The 18,139-nt window shown below is 39.0% G+C and overlaps 1 protein-coding gene across 18 annotated transcripts in view; it reads left to right on the top strand.

Moving 5' to 3' along the window:
* The window catches only part of TRDN (triadin), a 165,248-nt gene that overhangs the window by 6,028 nt on the left and 141,081 nt on the right, over positions 1-18,139 (top strand). For all 18 annotated transcript variants that reach the window (XM_080999612.1, XM_080999605.1, XM_080999610.1 and 15 more), the window contains exon 2: positions 16,160-16,363. In XM_080999612.1, coding sequence (XP_080855738.1) covers positions 16,160-16,363 — 204 coding nt within the window. The remainder of the gene's footprint in view (positions 1-16,159; positions 16,364-18,139) is intronic.

Below are 18,139 nucleotides of genomic sequence, written 5' to 3'. Positions count from 1 at the left end.
TCTGAAATTCTGAAGAGCCTTTGCCAGTCATTGTTGACAGTACTAAGCTAGATTGATCTATTGCCTGGCTCTTGTGTTTCTGTGTAAACAAAAAGCTGAAAGGAGAGAGGGTGGGCTGCAGTGCTGATGCCCACCTGAAAGTGGGCTGAGGTCCACCCATGGTCCCTAGCCCACAACTGAGAAGTGCTTATCTAGTTGCTGTAATAGAAATAATTGAGCAAGATATTATGCCTAGATGACAGCTTCTGTGACCACAAGAATGTTGGGACACACGTTACAACCTGTCTTCCTGATGAGGACCACTGTGGTTAGGGCTTGTGAGAAGTGAGGTTACAGGAAACCAGGCAGAGGGCCTTCTCGATAGTGGCGCCCACCCTGTGAAACACCCTCCCATAAGATGTCAAGGAAATAAATAACTATCTGACGTTTAGAAGACATCTGAAGGCAGCCCTGTTTAGGGAAGTTTTTAATGACTGATGTTTTAATGTACCTTTAATCTTTTGTTGGAAGCCACCCAGAGTGGCTGGAGAAACCCAGCCAGATGGGCGGGGTATAAATAATATATTATTATTATTACTACTACTACTACTACTACTACTGTGGTACCTCTGGATGCGAATGGGATCCATTCCGGAGCCCCATTCGCATCCTGAAGCGAACACAACCCACGTCCGCACGTTGTGATTCACTGCTTCCACACATGCACGTAATGTCACTTCTGGGTCGCCGTGGAGCGCAACCCGAAAATACTCATCCCGAAGCTACTTCAACCTGAGGTATGACTGTACCACTACTACTACTATTTATTTTATACATTGTGGCACATAAATGGAATATAATGCTTCTGTCATTGATACATGGAAGTAATTCATCGTTCATTTTAATTCTTCTGCAATACCACAATAGTGTTGCCACAGGCATAAAATAGAACAAATCAAGAGACGGGTAATGTCTTACACTAGATCTTGCCTGTAGTTAGTCTCTGGGGTATTGAGAAATGTACCTGACATATGCTTAGATGTTTAATGCAATCTAATAGTTCTCAGCAATCTGGCTTGAAGTCACACGTTGAGTGGAGGGAGTCATTAAAATAGACTTCTTAGTCCACCCGACTTATAATTTGAGATCTTTGGCTCATGGAAATCATCACGATGAGGATGGGTCAGCACCCAGTTTTGTAAAATTGTGGACTGACACATTCTCTGGAGCTCCCCTCTCTCGTGGGGCACAGACAGTTTTTCATCAACAGCAGCTGCAGTTGCCCCAGTGGGAAAATATTGCAGAATGTATCTGTGATGGGAGTTAAGCTTTGGCTTGATATAGATAGAGGATTGAGGCATAGGACAGATTGGTTTACTTTGATTTAGGCATTGATTTGTCTGTCTATATACAGCCTTTCTGGTGGCCAGTCTTCAAGGCATCATACAAGCATTATAGGACAAAGAAATCGAAAAATTAAAATCAATAGACTAGAAACAACAAGAAGCAGCAGATAAAATTAAACAAGACATTTCTGTAGTGGTGTCGTAGCTCAGCAGTAGATCATCAGCAGAACATCCCAGGTTTTGTCCCCAGCTTCTCCAGATATAGCTGGGAGAGAACCCTGTCTGAAATCTGGTGGGATGCTGCAAGTCAGTATTGACAGTATTGAGCTAGGTAGACCCATGGTCTGATTCAGTATAAGGTAGCTTCATATAACCTGCCACAGGTTTGAGAGAGAAAAGAATTGTTTCCGTCTTCATTATAGAAGAAATTAAAGTAGGTATCTGTGTGGATGTGCTTGGAAATGGTGTTCTAGAGTCTGGGGGCCATCACAGGAAAGGCCCTGTTCTTGTAAGTGCCCATCTCCTACTCCCAGAAGGTGGGGAAACCTACAGACATGCCCCAGTTGAAGGTCTTAGCAAATGAGCAAGTTCAGACTGGTGCAGGCTGCCTTTAAGATATTGTGGTCCCTGAGAGGTGGATTTGCCCTGCCAGACCTAAAACTCTATTATGAATCAGCTGCTTTTTGTTGGCTGAGAGAATGGCTGCTACTTGAAGACACTGATGTGTTGGACCTAGAAGGTTTTAATAACATATTTGGTTGGCATACATATTTGTGGTATGATAAGGTAAAAGCACATAAAGCGTTTAAAAATCATATTGTTAGAAAAGCATTGTTTAATGTATGGATAAGATATAAAGATTTGTTAGAAAAGAAAACCCCAAGATGGTTGTCACCAATGGAAGCGAAGGCACAGAAAAAAACTCAATATGGAGGCCAAATGGCTGAAATATTGGGAAATTCTGGAACAAGAGGGAGACAGACTAAAATTGCAGAGCTTTGAAAAATTGAAAAATAAAGTGTGAGATTGGCTCCATTATTATCAAATAATGGAGGCATATAATTTGGACAAAAAAGTTGGCTTCCAGGTGGAAAAATCAAAATTGGAAACAGAACTGTTAGACTCTAAAATTAAGAATTTGTCAAAAATGTATAACTTGCTGTTGAAATGGAACACCCAGGATGAAACGGTGAAATCAGCTATGATTAAATGGGCACAAGATGTCGGACATAATATAATGATGGCTGACTGGGAACAGTTATGGACCACAGGTATGAAATTTACGGCATGTAATGCCTTAAGAGAAAACTTAATGAAAATGATTTATAGGTGGTACATGACACCAGTCAAGCTTGCAAAAATTTACCATTTGCCCGAAAATAAATGTTGGAAATGTAATGAGACTGAAGGCACATTCTTTCACCTTTGGTGGACATGCCCAAGGATTAAGACATGCTGGGAGATGATTTATAATGAAATGAAAAAGGTATTCAAATATACCTTTCTGAAGAAACCAGAGGCCTTTCTCCTGGGCATGGTCGGCCAATTGGTGCCAAAGAAGGATAGAACTTTTTTTATGTATGCAACAACAGCAGCAAGAATACTCATCGCGAAGTATTGGAAGACACAAGATTTACCCACCCGGGAAGAATGGCAGATGAAGTTGATGGACTATATGGAATTGGCAGAAATGACTGGCAGAATCCGAGACCAGGGAGAAGAGTCGGTGGAAGAAGATTGGAAAAAGTTTAAAGACTATTTACAGAAATATTGTAAAATCAATGAATGTTAGAAAAATGTTGGAATGAAGTTATATGGCTTCAGCAGAAATGTTATAAGGAATTAAGTATAAATAGATTAATAGAGAATTAAAGGGAAAAATAAGGTCAAAATGTGTTAAGATAATTATAGGATAGAAAGCAGAGGAAGATGGAAAGGAATTGCTGAAACAACTAATAGAAGTGGAATACAAAAAGGGAGGTGTGAGGAGGTCATGGAAATAAGTGAATGAAAGATTGAAACTATTTGATGTGTTTTAAATTGTTTTTGTTTTGTTTTTTTAGTTTAAATTGTTTATGTTAGTTCAGTGTTAGGTATTGTTTTTGTATTGTATTGTATTATTTTCTTTTTCTATGTAATGCCTAAATTGTTGGAAAGTAATAAATATTATTTTAAAAAAATAAAATAAGATATTGTGGTCCCAGTGCGTTTAGAGCTCTTTAGGTTAAAACCATCTCTTTGAATTACTCCCAGGGTAGGAGAGGGGAACTGGTAGCGAATTAAGGTTTTTAACTATTGCCTACTGTATTTTGAACCAGTTCAAATTTTTTTTCATAGGAAGCCCCATACAGAATGCATTATAACAGCAGTGGCATGTGAGAAAGTGTGTGTGGAGCAGCAGCAGTGCCCTCTGGACAGCCACGGTGCTGCACTTGCCCTGATGGGTTGGGTCCAAGTGGTGGCGAGGTCCAGATAGCTTTGCGTTGGGGCAATGCACACCTTTGAGGCTGCCACTGACTTGTAGCTCTCCCAGCCTCACCACTGCTTTTCTTAATGAGTTTGGTGCTGGTGTTGGGAGATGGCTGCTGCTCCACTCTTCCCAAGTGCCACCACTGCTGCATTCATTGTAATGATCTGTCCTGGACATTACAAGGCCATGGACCAATTCCCTCCTCCCACTCAACAGCAATTCATTACCGAAGTGCTGCTGCTGCTGATTGTTTTTTCCCTTTGTCTTGTAAAGAGCAAAACAAAAAAGTGTTACTTTATTTGATTAAGAGGATCTGCTGACAGTGACAACAACAATTTTATCAACTAAAAATTCTTTTGATGTTGAAAGCTGCCTTAAGGGAAAACACACACATAAACGCATGCAGATTTGATTTCTAGGGGTTTACAAAATCATATTTAGTTAGCATAAATTTATTTAAGGTAACTCTTTCTGTGATTATTCAAGGCAGTGATGTGCTGGGGTTTCTTTCCTCATTAAAGCTGATTAAAAAAATGTTCCTCGCAAAATTATATTTGCCGTACCTTTGCTTGTCAGCTTGAATAAGCTAATGCATTTGGCAGTGAGAGGTGATAAAAGAATGTATATCTAAACCTATAAACATCTAAGAGATGGGGAAATTGTAATTTCTTGTTCCTACGTACTCAACTGTATTTAAAAAAATATTTTTTAATTTTGTACAAGTGCCATACAAGCACAATGTCATAAGGAAGAGGCAAGGCAGAGCACAGCAGAGAATAGGGTGTGGAGGAAAGGAGTCACATCACAGGGTCAAATTACGGTTTACAATAAAAAATACTAGGGGAGGGGAAGTGGGGACATGCTTCTTTTGCTTTGAAGAAAAAGTCACAGGGTTCTAATCCAGAACATGCTCTTGATCTGAATCAGGGCCCATGCCTTACAATTGCAATTTTCCTATTGTTTGAAATCATTTGGCTTGTTTTTCAAGACTGAGCAAACATTGCTCATTATTTTAAGATGGATATGCAACTAAACCCCTTCTGCCTATCTGCACAACCAGACTTTGCAATCCCCTCAGACATTATCTGCAAATCAAATTGGTAATGAATTGTTCATTATTATTATGGTCTGCTGATTATGTGGTTTTCTTTAAATTGTTCAATCAAGGAATAAGCTATGAAATCTTGATATCCATTATGAACTGCTCTGAATTTTCTGAAGATCATATATTACAGAAATAGGTATATGGTTTCTAAGAGGACATATAAGTTGTGCAATTTACAGTTACCCAATTTGTGATGAGAGCAGCATATAATTAAGTTGAAAGAGCTAATTACACCTGTGTTAAGTATGCAAGAGTTGGCATGACCTTTTGAGTGCAACGTATCATGGCTATTTTCAACATGAAATGTGTCTCCACCAATGTATGTATTTTATGTAAACATAAGACAACTCGCTGCATAACATGTTACACATAGATAACCTGGTCTTTATAAACAATTTCTTAAACAGAGATATAGTGGTACCTCAGGTTAAGAACTTCATTCGTTCTGGAGGTCCGTTCTTAACCTAAAACTGTTCTTAACCTAAGGTACCACTTTAGCTAATGGGGCCTCTCACTGCCGCCATGCCACCTCCACGCGATTTCTGTTCTCATTCTGAGGTAAAGTTCTTAACCTGAGGTACTATTTCTGGGTTAGCGGAGTCTGTAACCTAAAGCATCTGTAACCCGAGGTACCACTGTACATTCTGTTTGCAAATATTTCTCTTAGGCTTTTAATCCATTTAAGTTATCTTCTTTAGATTGGCTGCACTTTATTTTACAATTTTCTCTTCTAAGAATAGGAGTAATGAATATTGATATCATTAATTTCTTACTTGCCTTTCACTGTGAGGTCCCAGGGTATGTTACATCAATTAAAAAAAGACATTAAAAGTGGGCAAAACAGATTACAATCAAGAAGATAAGGTGGGTCCAAGAATATATATCTCAGGTGTAAAAGGCCAGGGTAATGAGGTACGTCTTCAGCATCCGACAAAATGAATATTGTGAAGATGCTCTGCGGAGAAGGAATTCCACAGCAAAGGTGCTACCATACAGAATGCTTTTTTTTGCTTGCACCCCCCAAATGTCTGAGAGTAGTAGAACAACTAAAATGGCCCCCACTGCTGATCTTAACACTCAAGGGGTCTATAGGAAATATGCAATGATTCAGTCTTCTTACTTACCAGTAATCCCTATTCTCAAGTGGCCTTTCAATCCCTATATTTCTTCCATGCTTAATATGGAATCCAACTGTGAAAGTCCACATTCAATCTGCCACCCCTCTTCCTCTTCATTCCTGGGTGGAGCTAAGTGAGTCTATTTAAGTGCTTTAGCTCAAATGGCCAGAGAATCAAAGTTTCATTATTTTATACTTTATTTTGCATTGGATTCAGGTGACATTTCTGGAGAATATGCAGATAGTGGATGGTTTTCCATATCTTTAGAAGCTCATTGTAATTTCAGGACTACGGCTCGTTAATTTTATGGCAAAACAGGAGTACTCTTGTGAACTGAATCTCTGATTATTTTGCTTTGTGGATATGATAGCCCATATTACTGTTAATTTATTTTATATCACACATATAAAGCTCTTCATTTTGCTACAAAATTATCTGGGTTGGATTTAGCCCATAATTATTTTACTTTTGAAGAAATAAGAAAGAAAAAAAAGAAGTAAACTTTAAAATCTGTAATGCAACAGTAAGTTGTGAGAGGCTAAAACAGTATTGTGAACACCCAGTTTCAATAAAACTGGAAGTACACATTTTTTATGATTATTGCTTATCTAATTAATGTCAAAGTCCAGCACTATTTATATAGCAGGAAAGGAAATGAATAAAGAAAGGTGACATGATGAATGACCACAATCCAGTAGGCTGTGAAATACAGAGGTGTACGTTGAATAAATAAGTAGATTTTAGATTCTTATTATAAATATCAAACAGACTGATTAAGATCTGAATAATATTATCAGGCTGGTGAAGTTATTATTATGAAAGTTTTGTGCTAGTAATGAGGAAACTTTGGAAGACAGTTTTCAACTTAGCTAGGATAACAGCAGATTATTTTAAGTTCAAAAAGGCAAAGTTTTGGAAACTTTCGTCTTGTCCACTATAACTGAGTAGGCAAAATTGTTTTGGTGGATTCCAGAACGAATTAGTTCTGTTTCATCCCTGAAGAACATAGTGGATGTTGGGGGGAGAGTGGGGGGAGGAATTCAATTTCATTTGCTTTTTAATGAGGACCTGCTTACTTCTTAACCAATGCATGAAAGAAAACAGTTATTGCTCAGAATCTGTACTTTGCTGAATTTTGCAATACAGTCCTCCAACAAGAAACTGTTTATATCTGGGTGAAAGCATGTGTAGAAGAGCATATTTTAGTGAAAGTAACATACAAAAATGCATTCTGTTAGGAAAAGTTGCTTACATATACGTATGTTGGTAAAAACTGCATCCAAAAATGTATATATTAGGAGAAATTATCACAAAAATGCTGACAAATTTTCACGAGTACTTAAAAAATAAATAAAAGCAAACCACAAATTTCTGTGGAGATGTGAAGAACTGAAAAAATAGGAAATGGAGAGAAACCAAAACTGACAGATTCATCCATTAAGCCTAACTAGAATGCTGACTCTCCTTTTTTTCATTTCACAATCAACTATATACTGGTATCTAAACCGGAGATGGGACACAGGTGGCACTGTGGGTTAAACCACAAAGCCTAGGACTTGCCGATCAGAAGGTCGCCAGTTCGAATCCCTGCGACGGAGTGAGCTCCCGTTGCTCGGTCTCTGCTCCTGCCAAGCTAGCAGTTTGAAAGCACGTCAAAGTGCAAGTAGATAAACAGGTACCACTCCAGCGGGAAGGTAAACGGTGTTTCCATGCACTGCTCTGGTTCGCCAGAAGTGGCTTAGTAATGCTGGCCACATGGCCCGAAAGCTGTACGCCCGCTCCCTCGGCCAATAAAGCAAGATGAGCGCCGCAACCCCAGAGTCGGTCACGACTGGACCTAATGGACAGGAGTCCCTTTACCTTTAAATCGGAGATGGGGAAACTTCTGCCCTCCACTTTGACTGGACTGTAACTTCTGTTAACCCTTACCATTGGCCCTGCTGGCTGGGTCTGTTGGAAGTTTGAATAATGTGGCTACTGCCATCTAACACTGCTGTTTCTGGATTCATGAGCCTCTTTTCATTTTACCACAGGCTTCTGGAATTCCTTTCTCTCTCTTCCCCCTGTATAGCCCTGCTTTCTATCCATCCAAAAGTTCAAAAATGCTTTGCTCTCTTAAACCTACACAGTAGTTCATGCTGCTGAAGAGAAAAGGTGCTATTAAGAATACTTGGACCAGCTACTGTTAATCCTGCTGATCTTGTGGTCTTTGCAGAGATTACCTGCCAAAGGTGATGTAGCTACAGATGACATAGACTGTGTACACAGTATCCCGCTAAAACCTGCTATTATGTTCTTTTAAGTATTTGAAACCTAGGCTTTAGGACTTTGCTCTCTTCACAGTCATTTAAAGCAGAAATGATTGTGTGGGACTATACAATACACTCACAATTGTGCGGGAGTGTTTTGACAGGATCAACAATAGCGTCTGAAGACTTTTTGATGCTAATCCCCTTTCCCTAGTTGTAACGATTGAATAAAGCTGGAGCGCATAAAAAGCCCTTACATAAAATCCTACAGTTGCATAAAAAGAGGGGTCCAAATGTCTTCATAGGAACAGTATTCATCTTCATATACATTCACAATAAACTGAGCGTGCTTTTCAAAATTCTCCTTTGAATGGGCCATGAAATTACTACTCCAATCGTTTTAAGGAAAAAAAGTCTTCCAGATTACTTTTTTCCATGATATGCTTGCCATCTGGAAGTTATAGATGGGGTTTAGAAATATGTGACTGTGCTCTTATAGATTAGAGACTTAATGCCAGTTATTTTTTCTTAGCCTTGTCAACCTCATAGGATTTTAAGTTTTTTTAGACTGGGGGCAGGAAGAAGTACCATATATGTGGCCTTAAGCTCCTGGCGGGGGTATTGGCTAAAATGCTTTAAAATAAATTTCCAGAGATGTGTTTGTGTTAAGTTTCTTGCAGCAAAAATGATCTAAAGGTGTTGTGGCACCTTAAAGTCTAGCACATTTATTAAGGCATAACCTTTTATGGACTCAAGCCCATGTATCTGGCAAAGTTGGCTTGAGTCCATGAAAGCTTATGCCATACTAAGAATTGTATGCAACATAGCACTAAGGAGATCGTTCCATCAGTGCAAGTGTTTCTCCTCTCTGAAAATTATCTTATTGCACTTCTGCTCTCTCTATACTCAGTGTTCTGGGGGTCCCCTTGACCATCTGGAGCTGATTATGGAGCACATGTGGGTGGGGAGGAGCGGAGGGAAAGTCCCCTTGCACTAGCAAGAATTTTGCTGGCTATAAATAAATATGTTTAGATATGGGATGCTTCTATGTCATGCAAGGAAACAGGTACATCAGTTAGATATTTCCTATACTCTTCAGATCAGGGATGAGCAGATTTTAAGCTTTTGAAAACTACTTTGCTTTTTATTACAGTGCTGATGTCCACCAACCAGAACCAGGTGTAAAATAGTGGTTGGGGATGTTGGGTGGATGTGCAGTTAGCATTAAGACAGAGAATGCCTCTGAACAGATGCAGAAATTCTTTTTGGTACCAGAATCAGCACACAGTCATTTTATCACAAAAACCCATTATTGGTCTCCCCACTACTGCCTTTCTTCATCTTCAGACTAATTAGGAAAAAAGCAAACAAACATTGTTTTGTAGTTGCTATTGTTACATATTTAGGAGCCAGAAATCCTTGATGATCTACTGTGCATTATACTGAGGTCTACCATTAGAGCCTTATCAGTTTTATGCCTGCCCCTGCTATAATGGCTATCAAGTTTTGGAAATCTCTGGTTTTTGTTGCTTTTTAATTTGTAAGGATATGAATGCACTATGGAGCCATTGAAAAATATTCTGTTTAGGAGAAAAGAAAAGTACATTCACACAGTTTACATTTTTGGCCTTTTATTAAACATATTTGCATTAAAATAGTATACTGCTTTTACACAAAAACAAAAACCAGATGTCCCCACTGCTTCATTCTCAGTTAAAGTAACCATAATCCTCACAATATATTGATGTGAAAATGATTATGATATCACAAAGGCAGGATTATGACTCCAGGTGGATGTAAGCAGCGGGAGCTGATGAACTCTTTAGAAAAAGAGATCTTGTTTTCATGCAAATTCCTTTTAAAAATAAAGAAGGCAGAGGCAACAAGCAGATCAGAAACTCTTTCTAAAGAGTGTTGTCTGTAGTCCCCTGCCTTCAAAAGCTCAGTTCTCAAATTTCTTCTGTGTAGGATTTTCCCATGCAAAGCCCTATTAGGCCTTTATGTAGGAAAGATGGTTTTGTGTATAATTTTACATGACAACTTATAAATTCAATTGTTAAGTGCAATTTTCTATTTAATCCTGCAGTAGATAAAACCATATTCTGAATTGCCCCTCATCTCGGAAGAATAATACATATTCCTTTGCAAGCATTAGTATGACCATGTGAAGCTGCCATATACAATATGCAACCTAGCATTGTCTACTTTATTCTAATGGGCAATCGTTGCCAAAAAAAAATTCCCAACCGCATTTCCTCAGGTCCTTTTAATTACAGGCACCTGGAGCTTATGGCTCATACCCTCATTTGCAAAGGCCCTCATGCAGCACAAGATCATAGTAATGTTTTGCTGTACGGTGGGCAATGCACATACAGGAACATGACATTTAAATTCTCAGACCTGAAACATTGGCTGCATCATGGTTCTCTGCTGATGCAAAACTTTTTGATCCAGCAGAAACTTCCAACAACGGAAAAGGAAGGGAGGTAATTTTTGCATGCCCAGAAGACATGAGCCTGCCGACCTGCTCTGTGCAATGTAACTGAATGACCGCTCGTGACAACAATCTTTGGTTCAAATTAGGCCACAATTTTATTGATTACAGATGTAAGGCGTTTGGGCTTAGGCATTGGGTGTAACCCGTATCAACCAGCCTACCTGCTGGATGATTCTCCCAGTGGTTGAACCAGTGGCGAAGAAATCCAAGACATACATTAAATAGGTACTACCCCATGTGGTTCTCCTTTTGAAGGGATGCTATGACCCTAGTCCCTGACTGGGCACTTGGAGAGGAGCACTTATTCCAGGATCCCTTTAACAGAATACCTCATTCCCTTGGAGATGCAGGCAGAGGTTTACAACCTCCCCTTCAACCATGACTAAGGCTTCACCCAATGCCCTACCCACTAAAGTTGTGACAGTTGCTAAGAGATAGGCAAAAACCCCAGGTTGGCCAATTTCCCTGAAGGAAAAATTCTTCCCAAAATAATAGCAACCAATTATAATCTGTAGCAAGGTAAAAACAAAACAAAACCGCTAGCCCCAATGATGGATAGGTGCAAGCCTGACTACAGGGAGGATGTATGGGAGATGTGATGGAAGGTGAGGTGAGTTTTCCCTTTTATTCCCTGGGAACGGACCTGAGTGGAGTCCTTGTGAGAACTCAAGTCAGCTCTGTCCCCAGATGGATGAGATTTACTTCCCCACCTGACAAAATGATATATATTTTCCCAGTGATTATATCCTTATCATAGCAAGTTATCGTCCTGGTGAATGGTATAACTTCCTCAGTATTAGCAAGTTACCATCTTGGTAAATGGTCATCTGTATTTATTCTGAAAATCAACCCCCAGAGCACACCCTGCATTTGAAGACCACAAGGGGAAACTTGTAGTGATGAGCAAGCCAGTACACTGCGAGCTCCAGATAAATACATAACACCTTTCATAATTCAGCTGAAGTCTAGCACTGTGCTATCGGCAGAACAATTAATCCAACCCTGTTTTTAGTAACTAATAATAGCTTTTAGTGTGATGACTTCACAACAGTTGGTACCAATAAAAGGCGAAAGATTTATACGATCTGAGGTGAAACCACAACAGTTGGTACCAATAAACAAGGATGTGTGTTGTAGAAATCATTTGTAGCCCTGTGCACAATGTTACATCTTTTTTTATATAAAAAAAATACTCATCTAAAGATGCTGTTTGTTATGAGGGCAACAGGAGTATCCTACCATACCAAATAACAGTTTCGATGAAGGGAGCTTTTTGTTGAGACTGAGGCACCGGAGGAAAGAATTGAATTATCCCCAGTACTCCATTTTTATGGTTAAAGAACAATCATGCAAGCAGTGTAATTCAGACTTGATTCACCTCTCCGCCTAGCAAGCACCTTTGCTCTTCAACTTCTTGTGTCTTGAAGTGAAGCTGGAAAAAGCTGCACACCATATGGATATTCCATGGGAGAAATATGGGGAGTCAGGTGAGTTTACTTAGGAATGAAATGATTTGCCCCTTTCTGTACCTTTATTTTCTATGGGCTTGAAACTCCAAAATTTGGTGGTGCTGTGAATCAGATCAAGAGAATTTCAGAAAAACACTAGATTTACCTGCTTAGCTTCCTAGTGTTTAATATAAGATGTGGCTCCTGTAGATTGTTTTAGGTAATGCTATATACTGGCACCAATGGACCTATATAACTGTTATATAGTAGCAGCCACTGTAGCAGCAGAAGTAGAATGTGTTATGCACACTCACCTCTCGTAATCACCAACATTCAACTTTTGAATGCGTACTGTAACTGATTTGTAATTTTGCATTGTATAGTAGATCTTTATAACTGTTTGTTACTCAGCAGACATTCCCTCCTGGTGCAATTTGACTGAACCAAAATTATGCTGAGGGACATGGAATAAGAGATGTATTTAAAATGGAAAAGAAAAAGAAATAAGCATATGGATTGTATCTAAGTATATGAGACAGTATTCATGAACCAAATGCATCATTCATAAATAAGACCACATTTCATGTAAGTGGCAAAAGCTATGTAGCATGCCAATCTTGTTCGGCTTACACGACATCACAAGTTAGAAATCTTGAGTGTAAAACAAATCACTTGATCAGCATTGGGATGTTTGAAAGGAATGTGAGATGAAAAGAGGACAAAGAACAAGGGAAATTGTGTACAAAAGCAAAATGGGTTAGAACTGCAGAGCTGACAAGGAGGCCAATTAGAATAGCTTTTGTCAGCTCTGAAAACCATTAGCTCTGAAAACCATGGCGAGACTGAGGGAGTCTGTGATCTTCACAAATGATTGTAAGGACAATAGCTCCAATTGTGAAGATTGACTTCCAGTCCATGACTGTGGGCCTTCAAGGTGTCTTGATCCTCCTGGATACCGGTCAGTCAAAACTGAATGCCTAGGCTTGGTGCAAGACCAGCACACATCTGCTGCCAGTAGAGGACATTGTAATGATTCCTTGGGTATCCCAAGAAACCTTGCCTACCTTTCCCATAGACTCCACCTTATAGCACCTATTGGAAGCATGCATTGCTACTGTCCCAATATGTACCAAGTTGTACTCTCCCCACCCCTTAGTATAGCAGGCATGTTGAAATACTGAGCTGAACAGAGAATCAAATTATTTTCATGAGGACTTGAGCCTTGCTAGGGCTTCTTAACTCTAGGATGCCTGCTAAATTATTTTATTTACACAAAGAGGTCAAGATACTTCCTTAGATGTGAAAATAGGTTTCTACAACTGCAGCACCACTACCTCTTCCTTCACTCCCAACCTGCTACCCTCTTCAAAAATTCAGCCCGGAATAGCCATGGATTCGAACAGTACTCATAGTAAACATTTCTAGAAAAGTAAATTCACATTTTATCCTGTAAAATTGTGGAGGGATTTGATAGTGAAGCATTCCATAAGCATCTCACCTTCTAATATAAGAAAGTCAAGTGCTTCCAAGATTTTAGCTCTGAGGGTAATAGGCAATCTGTGAAAATAGCACTTGAATTCTAATGGGACACCATCTTCGTCATTTTCCCTCTGTACCCAACCTTACAATCTTTTGAATGCGGAATTTGTTTTTGCAGACTATTAAATGGTAGTGCATTAATCCGCATAATGTAAAAACATACAATTACTAGGGCATTCCTAAAATGGATCACTAGGAAAGTGTGAATTCTTGGGCTTTCAGTAACTTTGAAAACAATTGTTGTTGGGTTGATTACTTCTTTATCAATATGAAGATAGTTAATCTTCCTTGGCAGCTTTTAAAGCCAGGAATAAAGGCTTTGGAAGAATCCAAAACATTTTTAGAGAGACCGCAAAAGTCTCTATCCGGGTAACACTGACATCATTGTGTAACCAATCAGCCATACATTTAAAGCACTTATATACCACTTTATTAATAGACATGGGTTCTTCCAAAGAATCCCAGAGAAGATTGTTAAACTGCTCTGAGAATTGTAGCTCTGTGAGGGGGTGTCCTAAAACACTTCTGCATCCTTAACAAACTACAGCTCCCAGGATCCTTTAGGGGAAGGCATCATCTAAAGTGGTATAAGAGTGCCTTAAATATATGGCGCAGCTGTGGCTCACAGAGGGCAAAAGAAATCATGCAGAGTGAGGACAATGCCTATTTAAGAAGCTTTGCCATCAAGTCACATAGCCGGATCTGATTGGATGCAGCTTTGGTGCCTTATTGGTCTTCAAACTGGTCATTATCCTGGCAACAGCGACAACATTTAGCCAATCAGAGCTACACAGAGGCTCACAATGGACTGCTGGCATTGCCAACTGAATGGAGAACTGATGCAGACTGTGTGGATGTATGTAGGCATCACCACTCCCGTTACAAAAAGCAAAAAGGTGGGGTTGGGGTAGTTAGAGTAGAGAAAAACATGTGAAAGTATCCTTCTGCTTGTTGCTTTTAAGTATTTTAATTTTAGCACCATGGAATATTATATAATGAAACCAGAGACTACCGCTCTATTGAACTGTGTGCAGAATATAGTGTTCTTAACTGCTAAAATGGAAGTATGCTAAATACTAGTGTGTCATAAAGATGTAGCTATCACTTAGCCAGCTGACAGGTGGCGATGACTTTTTTGAAATTGGCATATGGCATTACCTTACTATATTTTGCTGAAATCTATCCTTGAGCTTCAACTTAGCTAGCTCTCATATTTTGGAAGAAGTTAGGTGGTTACCAGTTAGATAGACGTGTTGTGATTTTAAAAATTATTATTCCAAGGGTCTGGAGGTTCATTTAAATGTATAACTTTAGATCTGCATATATTTAGAGAAGTAGTGTGATGAGGCAAATAACGCATTGGACTTGGACTAGGGAGACTTGGGTAGAAATTTCTGCCATGATGGTCGCTGGGTGACATTGAGCCAATCTTTCTCTTTCATACAAACCTTACTTCAATGAGTTGTTGTGAAGATACAAGTGTGTAATGCAGTCCACAATACACTGAGCTCCTTAGGGAAAAGGCAGGGTCCAATTTTTAAAAAGTCAAAAATAAAGTTGATGTGTAGCCTTCATTTGGCATTATTTCACTTGCATCATGAACATTTTATGACTTTTTATGGGGGAGAATCAAACTCTGTTGAGGGTTTTAGTTAAATACAAGGGTCAAGGGGCAATTGAGACATCTTTCCCATGTTAAATTTATTTTCTGTGGAAGTAATGCGATGGAACACAGCAGCTGTGTCAGCGTGTTATATGAATTCAGTTATCTTTGCACTGACTTACATAATAGCATGCTGTTAGATTGCCCATTTGTAAGTTAAATACTTACTGCTTCTGATCAGTGCTTAATTTCTTAAACTATAGTAGAATCTGGAGAAATGCCAGGACTTGAAAGGTGTCAGGCAATCATGCCCTACAGCTTTATGAACCCTAGACTTCAGGCAGTGGCTCTATTTTTTATATACAGTTATTTCTTTTCCTGACACTGTGTGTAGGGTTTTGTCATGGCCTTTGGCTTGTACAATAAAACTTATTTTGGTTTAATTTGAACCCTAGCCCCAATATTCCTAAATGTGGAGACTACAGCAGATGTTGTTAATTTGTGGCAAGACAGAGAACATGTGTTCATGCTCAAAAGCCTTCTACCTGTTCTGGAACTGAAGACAGTTTCCAGAACTAAGCCATGGTGATCCAGTCCTTCAAGCAAGCTCTGCTATAGATATATGCAATTTAAATTTTCTTCTCATGATTCCATCCGCAGCTTTGTTATTATTGAGCTCTGAGGGCAAAATCTCATTTTTGTATTGTGCATTAAATTCTACAAATGTATAAATGTTTCCTTAATGCTGGGAGGTGCAACTGTCAAGACTTGTGCATTTATATCATCTCTTTTACCTGTTTCTTAGGACCTGTGTCCACCACTACAGTGATAGACAACAAGAATGGAACAGTCCCCATGCCACATGTGAAAGTGTCCAAGAAAGTTTCAGAAGACTTTGCCACCACATTCAGCTCACCAGCAGCATGGCTGCTTGTCGCTGCACTCATTGTTACCTGGTCAGCTGTGGCCATTGTCATGTTCGACTTGGTAGATTACAAAACCCTGGCAGGTGAGACTCGTATATCTTACAAAATGTAAGGTAATCACTTTCAAAGTAGATACAGTTTGTAAGGTCCTTCTGAGAACCACTAAATGACTGCTGTTTCCAAGCTAAGTGTGGGAGTGAACAATTGAAAATAGTATATTGTCTAATTTTAAAAGATTCAGTACAGTCAGCTTGTATTTATATCCAGAGGTTGCCATTATATTGACATCACAAATGTTATTTTAGGTCTGCAAATGTAGATGATTAGTGGTTAACATGGTGTCCTGGGGAAAGTGGGAGGTACAATCTTTCCCCTAGAATATTCCCATCAGTTTATTGTACAATACTGTAGATGTTAGCTTCTGCATTTCCAGTGATGGGGTACTACAGTGTCAGGCAGGACAGAGAGATAAGAAATAAGTTATAAACAGTCTAGGGCAGAAAACATTATGCTATATATGTTTCTCATAGGTTGTTTTAAAGAATTTATGTATGTGTGTATGTACACACACACACACACACACACAGACACACCTGTTGAATTATTTTTCTTTGTGAGATGATGTCAGAAGATTATTCCCTTAAATGTTAATCTGATCAAACCCTCTGATTTTCTGAGGGGTTTTTCAAATGTAGAAGGTTTGTGTTCTCCATGTACTTAAATGGAATTCAATAAGCAAGATATGGGATAGCTCTAATGGTCTATTCAATTTAATAGGTTCATATAAGATACACTGGTCTTCTTTTAAATACCATTAATGATGTAAGTCTTTCAAAATATTAATTAGGTGAAACACTGTATATTCATTTCAGGCAGGCAGGCAAGCTCTACTAAAATGCTTCTGAGTACTCACTCTATTGAAATGCTTTAAATATCTTTCATGTCTGACAGAAATTAGTCTAAAAGGATTCACACATACAATAGCTTGCCATTATTAGGGAATTAGATTGTATCTAATAAATAAATCTGTCTGCATAAAGTACCCTCATTTGTACAGTTATTTTAATTGCACTCAATATACTGATATCTTCACATATAATTGAAAAAAAATCAATTATTAAACAAATCTTTGCAATCCATCCAAAGCCAGTTAAAATATGACTTGTCTAATTATTTAACAATCACAGAAATGAACTGAAGACCAAGGTTTAATCCACTGTGCTCTCATTAAAATTAGAAAATTAAGCAAAATAATTTGCACAGACCAATCTGTTAGTCATTTACATGCTTCCATATGAGCACTCATTAGGGCTGTGCTGAACTATTGTGAATTTCTAGATTTGTTTTGAAATTTGCATACTCATCAAGATGACCTTTCTTCAAACAGCTAAACAAATAACACCCAAGTCAAAAGTCATGGCCAAAGAACAAGATGGAAGGAGGGGAGGAGATTCTGCCAAGTCTGCCATAGTAGATAGGAAGCTGCTGCCAGCAATGCTCCCATTGGTGGAGAGATATATCTCCCCTCAGCCAGATAGACTGGAGTACCAGAGGCTTTGCATTCATGGGATCAAAACTGCCACAAATCCCATACAGGGCCCTCAAATTTGCCTTCCCAACTTAGCAGTGCTTCAGATGCAATGATGGCTCTGCCATTCAGGTTGTCTCTAGCCTCTCAGGATTGTTTTGTAAGCTTCACCCAACTGAATGAAATCCATTGTGTAAGACACCTGTCCCCCCCCCCCCCCATCCTGCCATGGCCATGTAATTTCAGGTATGGCTGGATATGGAGCTTGCATCAGATTCCCCACAGCCAGAAAAAGGACTTTCTTCTAGCTCTAGCTCAGTCAGGTTGGCAG

Source organism: Podarcis pityusensis (assembly GCF_964106645.2).
Source record: "Podarcis pityusensis genome assembly, chromosome: 3".
In the NCBI taxonomy this organism is placed as follows: domain Eukaryota; kingdom Metazoa; phylum Chordata; class Lepidosauria; order Squamata; family Lacertidae; genus Podarcis; species Podarcis pityusensis.
The sequence above is the reverse complement of the archived record's forward strand: the minus strand, read 5'-3'. Positions and strand labels throughout refer to the sequence as shown.